The 10,314-nt window shown below is 43.2% G+C and overlaps 1 protein-coding gene across 3 annotated transcripts in view; it reads left to right on the plus strand.

Annotated features, from left to right (window-relative positions):
- Nucleotides 1–10,314, plus strand: part of LOC122539569 (cartilage intermediate layer protein, nucleotide pyrophosphohydrolase) — a 71,684-nt gene that overhangs the window by 22,920 nt on the left and 38,450 nt on the right. For 2 of the 3 annotated variants that reach the window (XM_043674556.1, XM_043674555.1), the window contains one exon: nt 3,666–3,935. The exons of the other annotated variant lie outside the window; for it this stretch is intronic. In XM_043674556.1, coding sequence (XP_043530491.1) covers nt 3,666–3,935 — 270 coding nt within the window. The remainder of the gene's footprint in view (nt 1–3,665; nt 3,936–10,314) is intronic. 3 annotated transcript variants of the gene reach the window in all.

The following is a 10,314-nucleotide window of genomic DNA, read 5'->3' on the forward strand; positions in this document are numbered from 1 at the left end:
TGGGTTTCCTCCGGGTGCTCCGGTTTCCTCCCACAGTCCAAAGATGTGCAGGTCAGGTGAATTGGCCATACTAAAATTCCTAACCTTCCTAACCTCAGATCTTCTTCCCGACCTCTCCGCCCCCACCCCAGTCTGACCTATCACCCTCACCTTGACCTCTTTCCACCTATCACATTTCCGACGCCCCTCTCCCAAGTCCCTCCTCCCTACCTTTTATCTTAGCCTGCTGTACAAACTTTCCCCATTCCTGAAGAAGGGCTTATGCCCGAAACGTCGATTCTCCTGTTCCCTGGATGCTGCCTGACCTGCTGCGCTTTTCCAGCAACACCTTTCCAGCTCTGATCTCCAGCATCTGCAGACCTCACTTTCTCCACCCTGATCAAAAAGGCAAGCATACCAAACGCCAACTTCACTATCCTGTCTACCTGCAATTTCACTTTTAAGGAACTGTGAACCTGCACCTCAAGGTATCTTTGTTCAGCAACACTCTCCAGTATAGGGTATACGTCCTGCCATGATTTGCCTTTCCAAAATGCAGCACCACACAATTATCTATGTTAAACTTCATCTTCCATTTCTCGGCCCATTGAACCAGCTGATCAAGGTCCTGAGGTAAACTCCTTCGCTGTCTATAACACCTCCAATTTGGTGTTATCTGCAAAATTACTAAACACATCCTCTATGTTCACATCCAAACCATTAAAAACAGTGGATCCAGCACTGAATCTTGCGGCACACTGCTGGTCACAGGCCTCCAGTCTGAAAAGCAACCCTCTACCCTCACCCTCTGTCTTTTCCCTTCAAGCCAATTCTGCATACAAATGGCTAGTTCTTCTGTATTCAATGAGATCTAACCTTACCAACCAGTCTACCATGTGGAACCTTGTCAGACACCTTACTGAAGTCCATATACATCAGGTCCCTCGCTCTGCCTTCATTAATCCTGTTTGTCCCTGGTTCAAAACATTCAATCAAGTTAATGAGATACGATTTCCTACACAAAGCTGTGTTGACTATCCCTAATCCTTGCCTTTCCAAATACATGTAACTCCTGTACATCAGGATCCCCTCCAAAAACTTGTCCACCACTGATGTCAGGCTCACTGGTCTATAGTTCCCTGTCTTTTCCTTACCACCTTTCTTAAATAGTGACACCACATCAGCAACCTTCCAGTCTTCCAGCACCTCCCCTGTGACTATCGTTGATACAAATATCTCAGCAAGGGGCGCAGCAATCACTTCCCTAGCTTATCATAGAATTCTAGGGTACACCTGATCAGTCCTGAGGATTTACCATCTATGTGTTTTAAGATGTCCATCACCATGTCCTCTGTAATATGGACATTTTTTCAATATGTCACTATTTATTTCCCCACGTTATCTGTCTACCATATCTTCTCCACAATAATCACCGATGCAAAATACTCATTTAGTATTTCTCCCACCTCCTGCAGTTCCACATGTAGGCTGCCTTCTGATCTTTAAGGGGAAAGTGAGGACTGCAGATGCTGGGCATCAGAGTCAAGAGTGTGGTGCTGGAAAAGCACAGCAGGTCAGGCAGCATCTGAGGAGCAGAAGAATAAATGTTTTGGGCAGAAGCCCTTCATCAGGAATGAGGGGCTCTCAACTCTGAAATTTAAGGGGCCCTATTCTCTCCCTAGTTACTCTTTTGTCCTTAATGTATTTGTAAAAATCCTTTGGTTTCTCCTTCACTCTATTTGCCTCATGTTACCTCATGTCCCCTTTTTGTCCTACTGATTTCCCTCTTAAGTATACTTCTACTGCCTTTACACTCTTTTTAGTGATTCACTCAATTGCTGCTGTCTATACATGACATATGCTTCCTTTTTCTTGACCAAAATCTCAATTTCTCTAGTTATCCAGCATTCCCTACACCCATCTGCCCTTTACTGTAACAGGAATATACTATCTTTGCACTTTGAACTCTCATTATCTCATTTTTGAAGACTTCCCATTCTCCAGCCACCCCTTTCCTTGCAAGTATCCATACCTCACCAATCAACTTTTGAAAGTTCTTGTCTAATATCATCAAAATTGGTCTTCCTCCAATTTAGAACTTTAGCTTTTATATCCAGTCTATCCTCCATCACTATTTTAAAACAAATAGAATAATGATCACTAGCCCCAAGTGCTCCCCCAGAGATACCTCTGTCACCTGCTGTGCCTTAATTTCCCAAGAGTAGGTCAAGTTTTGCACCTTCTCTAATAGGTACATCCACTTACCAAATCAGAAAATTCTCTTGTACACACTTAACAAATTCGCCTCTATCCAAGCCCTTAACATTAAGGCAGTCCCAGTTTATATTTGCAAAGTTAAAAACCCCTACCATAACCATCCTGTTATTCTTACAGATAACTGAGATCTTCTTTCAAATTTATTTCTCAATTTCCTGCTGACTATTGTGGGTGGAGTCTATTGTACAATCCCATAAGGTAACCATCCCTTTCTTGTATCTCTGTTCCACCCAAATAACTTCCCTGGACGTACTCCCAGGAATATCCTCCCTACAGCTGTAATGTTATCCGTAATCAAAAACACCACTCCCATACCCCTCTTGCCCCCTTTTTCGATTCTTTCTTTTTTCTGTGTAGCATCTATACCCTGGAACATCAAGCGGCTAGTCCTCTCCATCCCTGAGCCACATCTATAATCACTATGATATCACAGTCCCATGTTCCCAACCATGCCCTGAGTTTGTCTGCCTTAACTGTTGGGTGTCTTGCAAGAAAATAAATGCAGTTTAATTTAACAGTCCTACCTCATTCTCTGACGTACATCAATAATCTAGACCTTGGTATACAGGGCAAAATCTCTCAATTTGCAGATAAAACAAAACTTGAAAGTATTGTAAACTGAAGAAGATAGTATAGGACTTTAAAAAGACAGTGACAATTCAGTGAAGTAGGTGGATAGGTAACAGATGAAATTCAATGAAGCACATTTTGAGGGATAATAGTTTGTAGGAAACATATGGCAAGACAAACTAAAGAGCACGATTCCGAAACGATCTGCAGGAGCAAAAAGACCCACATGTATATGTGCCTAAGTCATTAGTAGTGGCATGACAAGTAGAGAGCGCCATTCCTAAATCATACAGTAGCCTAGATTTCATTGATCAGACCATAGAGTATAAGTGCGTAAGGCTATGTTGAAATTGTAGAAGATGTTCACTTGGCCTCAGCTAGTGTAGTGTGTCCAGTTCTGGATGTCACACCTCTGGGAAGGATGTGAAGGTTTTGGAGAATGGCGCCAGTGATGAGGAAAGGATCAATAACAAGACACAGATGTAACATCATTGGCAAAAGGAGCAGAAGTGATATGAAGAAAAGCCCACATGATAGCTGGTTAGGACCAGAATGCACTTCCTGATACTATGGTAGAGGCAGATTCAATTGAGCTTTTGAAATTGTGATGAGGCAGTTATTTAAAAAGAATATTAAGTGTTCCCAGGAGAAGATAAGAAAATGGGACAAGGTGAAATAATCATTTGTAGAGCTGGCCGCCTCCTCTGCTGGAGCAACTCTGATTCTGATCAAGGTTTCAGATTGTTTAGTCTTGATTAAAGTTGCTGACTTCTACACACTAGATCGTCCATGTGAGATTAGTTCCATGGAATGAATCCATTCTGCATTTTTTTTTCCAGGTCATTGGGAATGGACATCCTGGTTTAATGTTGATCATCCTGGTGGGAGTGGAGACTATGAACAGCTTGTTGCAATCCAACGTTATTATGGGGAAAGAATATGTCTGAGACCAGTTGCTGTTGAAGCTCGCACTATACATGGGGTCCCTGCCACAATGACAGGAGAGGTTGTGCACCTCAACCCTCAGCTTGGTTTCTGGTGTCTCAACAAGGAACAACTTTCAGGAAAACCTTGTTCAAATTATGCTGTCCGATTCAGATGTCCCAAACGTAAGCAACACTCTCAGTTTCAGTAGAAAACTATTTTGCAACTTGTAAAAGTCAGATCTTTTATACTGGATTTGAGGGAACATGGGATCATAGTAAAATTATTGGGTGAGTAACAACGAGTCAGGTGAATATTTTGGGAAATTAATTCAAATCCCGCCATGACAACTGGAGAAACTCAGTAGGTCTGGCAGCACCAGGTGATCGAGAAACAGTTGATATTTCCAGTCCAATATGATTCCTCCACTTCTCTTCGATTGTAATGAAAGGTGATGGGTTTTATTGAGCTGGGTAGAATAGGGGTGGTGTCATGTCTTAACACCACTGTCTACTCACCACCAAGGACTAAATCAGAACAGGAAGGTTCATGTCAGATTCCTTGCACTGCTGTCAAATGAGGCCTTTAAATGGCCAACTATCATTCATCTAAGGACCTCCGTCTACAGCAGCAAGTTTTTTTTATATCATGGGAGGTGAACTTCACAGGCAAAGCTGATATTTATCATCAGTTCCTAACTTACCTTGACTGAGGACAGTTAAGATTCTGGGTTAGTGGTGCTGGAAGAGCACAGCAGTTCAGGCAGCATCCAAGGAGCTTCGAAATCGACATTTCGGGCAAAAACCCTTAATCAGGAACTTCGATTTCGAAGCTCTTTGGATGCTGCCTGAACTGCTGTGCTCTTCCAGCACCACTAATCCAGAATCTGGTTTCCAGCATCTGCAGTCATTGTTTTTACCCCTGAGGACAGTTAAGAATCAACTGATGTGTAAGAATGTAAGATCACTGGAGCAACCCTGTCGTGCCATCATGGATCTGTATATCATAGTGCATAAATAACAGTGTGGGTGGAGTTAGAATAATCCAGAAGCAGACTGCAGCATTCTCTTTGGAAGACGCACCGAGATGACATGATCATGAATACACAACAAAGCTAGATTTGTCTTTACTTGATTCAGCTATATATTCAGAGCCTGGTGTATCGATAATTACTACATACAATAGTATTTAGTGTTAACATATAAGAAATATTTATTATCTTCGAGACTAAACTTGAAGACAGTTACTTTCTCCTTGACCAATCTGGAAAGAACCCAAACCCATGTGGCATCAAATCATACAATGAACCATCAACCATATTTGCTGTGGGTCTGGAGTCACATGTAAATCAGATCAGGTAAGGATGGCAGATTTAATGCTCAACAGGATATTAGTGGACCTGATAGAATTTTTACAATGCAAGACCATCAGACATAAGAACAGAAATTAGATCATTCAGCCCATTTGAGTCTGCTCCTTCATTCAATCATGGCTGATAAGTTTCTCAACCCCATTCTCCCGTGTTCTCTCTGTAACCCTTGATCCCCTTGATACTCAAGAACATATCTATCTCCGTCTTAAATATAACCTGGCCTCCACAGCCATGTGTGGCAATGAAGTTCATAGATACACCACTCTCTAGCTGAAGAGATTTCTCCTTATCTCCATTCTAAAAGATCACCCATTTACTCTAAGGCTGCGCCCTCTGGTTTTAATCTCTCCTACCAATGGAAACATTTCCCCAGCATCCACTCTGTCCAGGCCATTCAGTATTCTGTATTTTTCAATTAGATCCACCCTCATTCTTCTAAACTCCATAGAGTATAGACCCAGAGTCCTCAAACATTCCTCATGTTGAGTTTTTCATTCCTGGGATCATTACCGTGAGCATCCTCTGAACATGCTCCAAGGCCAGTACATCCTTCCTGAGATACGGGGCCCAAAACTGGGCACAATACTCCAAATGTCGTCTGACCAAAGTCTTATACTCCCTCAGAAGTACATCCCTGCTTTTATGTTTAAATCCTCTCAAAATAAATGCGATCATTGCATTTGCCTCCCTAACTACTGACTCAATGCTTCATGTTTACCTTGAAAGAATCCTGGTCTAGAACCCTCCAATCTTTTTGCACTTTAGACTACTGGATTTTCTCCCTATTTGGAAAATAGTCCATGCCTTATTCTTCCTACCAAAGTGCATGACCTCATATTTTCCCATGTTGTTCTCCATCTGCCTCTTTGTCCAATCACCTAACCTGTCCGATCCTTCTACAGCCTCCCTGCCTTCTCAATGCTATCTGTCCCTCCACCTGTCTTTGTGTCATCTGTGAATGTAGCCAGAATGCCCTGAGTTCCTTCATCTAGATCGTTAATGCATAAAGTGAAAAGTTGTGGTCCTAACATTGAGCCTTGCAGAACACTGCTTGTCACCGACTACCATCTTAAAAAGGACCTTTTCATTCCTACTCTCTGCTTTCTGCCAGACAGTCCAGCATCTATCCATGCTAGCACCTTGCCCCTGACACCATGGGCCCTTATCTTTACTCAGTAGCCTCCTGTGTGGAACTTTGTCAAAGGCCTTTTTGAAGTCCAGGTAGATAACATCCATTGGTTCTCCTTGGTCTAACCTGCTCATTACTTCCTCAAAGAATTCTAACAGATTTGTCAGGCATGATCTCCCCTTGATGAAACCACACTGACTTTGCCCTATTTTACCATGCTCTTCCAAGTATTCAGAAATCTCATCATTCACAATGCATTCCAGGATCTTAGCCAAGGTTAGGCTAATCGGTCTTTAATTTTCCATCTTTTGCCTTTCGTCTCTCCAGATTCACTGTCATTGAAAACTGACAAGAACTGCTGGCCTCATAGGCCCTTGATCCCAGGAAAGGCCTGATGATGCCAATTTAAGAGCCCGAGTGGCATTAAATTCCAACAGACTTTCCTGGAGGATATAAAGTGGGTCTCTTGTCAGATCTTGTCTCTTGTTAGTGGGCGGCACGGTGGCACAGTGGTTAGCACTGCTGCCTCACAGCGCCAGAGACCCGGGTTCAATTCCCGCCTCAGGCGACTGACTGTGTGGAGTTTGCACGTTCTCCCCGTGTGTGCGTGGGTTTCCTCCGGGTGCTCCGGTTTCCTCCCACAGTCCAAAGATGTGCAGGTCAGGTGAATTGGCCATGCTAAATTGTCCATAGTGTTAGGTAAGGGGTAAATGTAGGGGTATGGGTGGGTTACGCTTCGGCGGGGCGGTGTGGACTTGTTGGGCCGAAGGGCCTGTTTCCATACTGTAAGTAATCTAATCTAATCTAATCTAATCTCCAGCCTCATGATACCAGGAACCAACCGAAGGCACCAAATACTGCAAAGGTTGCAGGCCCTGATAAGATTCCCACAATATAAATGAAGAGATGTGCTCCAGAACTTGCTGTTCCTCGATTCCAATATGTCTACAACTCTGGCATCTACCTGATAGTTTGGAAAATTGTTCAGGTGCACCCTACACACCAAAATCAGGACAAATCCAACCTGGCCAATTGCAGACCCATTCCTGATGAAGGGCTTTTGCCCGAAACGTCGATTTTGCCTGTCCTCGGATTTTGCCTGTCCTCGGATGCTGCCTGAACTGCTGTGCTCTTCCAGCACTACTAATCCAGAAATTGCAGACCCAGTCTACTCTCTATCATCAGTAAGGTGATGGAAGGTGTCATCAGCAATTGAATCTCTTGTCAAGAGGAAGAAGGCTTATGTTAGGATGAGCTGTGAAGACTCAGTTAGGGCACTTGAATCTTTATGTCATCATAGTCTACAGGAATAGTGCCAGAAGACTGGAGGATAGCAAATGTTGTTCTTATTCAAAAAGGGGAGTAGAAACAACCCTGGTAATTATAGACCAATGAATCATCTGTTGTGGATAAAGTATTGGAAAGGGTTATAAGAGAGATGATTATAAATCCTATGAAGGAATAAGTTGATTAGGGATAGTCAACACTGTTTTGTAAAGGTAAGGTTGTGCCTCACAAACCTTATTGAATTCTTTGAGAAGGTGACCAAACAGGTGGATGAAGGTAAAGTGGTTGTGGTGTATATGGATTTCAGTAAGGCATTTGATAAGGTTCCCCACGGTGGGCTATTTCAGAAAATACAGAGACATGGGATTGAGGGTGATTTAGTGGTTTGGATCAGAAATTGGCTCGCTGAAAGAGGACCGGGTGGTGGTTGATTGAAAATGTTTATCCTGGAGTTCAGTTACTAGTGGTGTACCACAATGATCTGTTTTGGGGCCACTTCTGTTTGTCATTTTTATAAATGACCTGAATGAGGATGTAGAAGGATGGGTTAGTAAATTTGCGGATGACATTAAAGTCGGTGGAGTTGTGAATAGTACTGAAGGATGTTGCAGGTTACAGAGGGACATAGATAAGCTGCAGAACTGGGCTAAGCAGTAGCAAATAGAGTTTAATGTGGAAAAGTGAGATGATTCACTTTGGAAGGAGTAACATGAATACAGAGTACTGGGCTAATGGTAGTGTAGATGAGCATAGAGATCTGTGTCCATTGCAATAGATCCTTGAAAGTTGCCACTTAGGTTGATAGGCTGTTAAGAAGGTATACAGTGTGTTGCTCTTATTGGTAGATTGATTGAGTTTCAGAGCTATGAGATCATGTTGCAGCTGTACAGAACTCTGGTGTGACCGCCGTTGAAGTATTGCGTACAGTTCTGGTTGCTGCATTAAAGGAAGGACCTGGAAGCATTGGAAAGGGTGCAGAGAAGACTTGCCGTGATGTTGACTGGTATGAAGAGACTGTCTTCTGAGGGACTTGAGGCTGTTTTTATTAGAGAAGAGGGTTGAGAGGTGACTTAATTGAGACATACAAGATGATCAGAGGATTAGATAGGGTGGATGGTGAGATCCTTTTTCCTCAGATGGTGATAATTAGTATGAGGGGACATAGCCTTAAATTGAGGGGTGATAAGTAATGGACAGATGTTAAGAGGTAGTTTCTTTACTCTGTAGTAATGGCATGGAAAGCCCTGCCTGCAATTGTAGTGGACTTGCCAACTTTAAGGGCATTTAAATGGTCATTGGATAAACATAACAGATGAAAATGGAAGAGTGCAGGTCAGATGGGCTTCAGATTGGTTTCACAGGTCTGCGCAACATCAAGGGTGGAAGGGCCTGCACGATGTTCTAAATCACCTTCTCACTCCCCAAATCCTGTTCAACATTGACAAGGCACAAGTCAAGAGTGTAATGGAATACTCCCTACCCGGCTATATTAATGCAGCTCCAAAAACACTGAAGGAGCTTGACACCATCCAGGACAAAGCAGCCCACAAGATATGCAGTATATCTACTCCCTTCACTACTAACACTCCATAACAGGAGTATGTACCCTCTACAAGATGCACTGCAGGAATCCACCAAAGATCTTTTAGACAGCACCTTCCAAACTCATGGTCACTTTCATCTGGAAGGACAAGGGCAGCAAATACATAGGGACACCACCACCTGTAAGTTCCCCTCCAAGCCACTCCCCAAACTGACTTAAATGCATCATCATTCCTATCATATCACTGGATCAAAATCCTGGAATTCTCTCCTTAACAGTAATGTGGGTCTAAATATAGCACTCTTACTGCAGTGATTCAAGTAGGCAGCTCACCACCACCTTCTCAAGGGACAATAGGGACCAGCAATAAATGCTGGCCCAGCCAGTGACATGCACATGGCATGAATGATTTAAAAAAAAACACTATTTAGATATGGAGAATAGAACTGACTGGACTGTTCCATGAGCTGAATGACCTCCTTCTATTCTGTAAATGTCTCCAAGACCCCATCATCCTTTATCACAGGTGATCTTGTTCTCTAAACAATGTACTGTCCCCCTTCAGAATGTTCAGCAGACACTCAATGACATCCTTGATTCTCCACACCAGGCATGTAACACACTGTCCAGATGTTATGTTTATCACTGGAGAAACTTCTATCTATTTCCCTTACAATTGAATCCCTGATCACTTTTGCTCTCACTGTCTTTTGCACCCCTCCTTACTCCCATAGAGCTGAACTATTCACTCCTGGTCCCATGGACTTGGTTCTCACTGAATTAACCTGAAACACTGTCTCCCACAGTAATCTCCAAAATGGAAAATCTGTTAGGAGAGAGACATGGCCCCAGAGGATTCCTGTACTAACTGCTTGTCATTTTACTCTTTTTTTTTTTTTCTTGCCTGTTCACCCTTTATCTGTGAGGAGAAAGTGAGGGCTGCAGATGCTGGAGATCAGAGCTGAAAATGTGTTGCTGGAAAAGCGCAGCAGGTCAGGCAGCATCCAGGGAACAGGAGAATTGACGTTTCGGGCATAAGCCCTTCTTCAGGAATGAGGAAAGTTTGTCCAGCAGGCTAAGATAAAAGGTAGGGAGGAGGGACTTGGGGGAGGGGCGTCGGAAATGTGATAGGTACTACAAACAAACCATTATCTCCCAGACCGTCCATAACCTCATCACCTCGGGGGATCTCCCATCCACCACCTCCAACCTCATAGTCCCACAACCCCGCAC

Source organism: Chiloscyllium plagiosum, chromosome 32 (assembly GCF_004010195.1).
Source record: "Chiloscyllium plagiosum isolate BGI_BamShark_2017 chromosome 32, ASM401019v2, whole genome shotgun sequence".
Lineage (NCBI taxonomy): Eukaryota > Metazoa > Chordata > Chondrichthyes > Orectolobiformes > Hemiscylliidae > Chiloscyllium > Chiloscyllium plagiosum.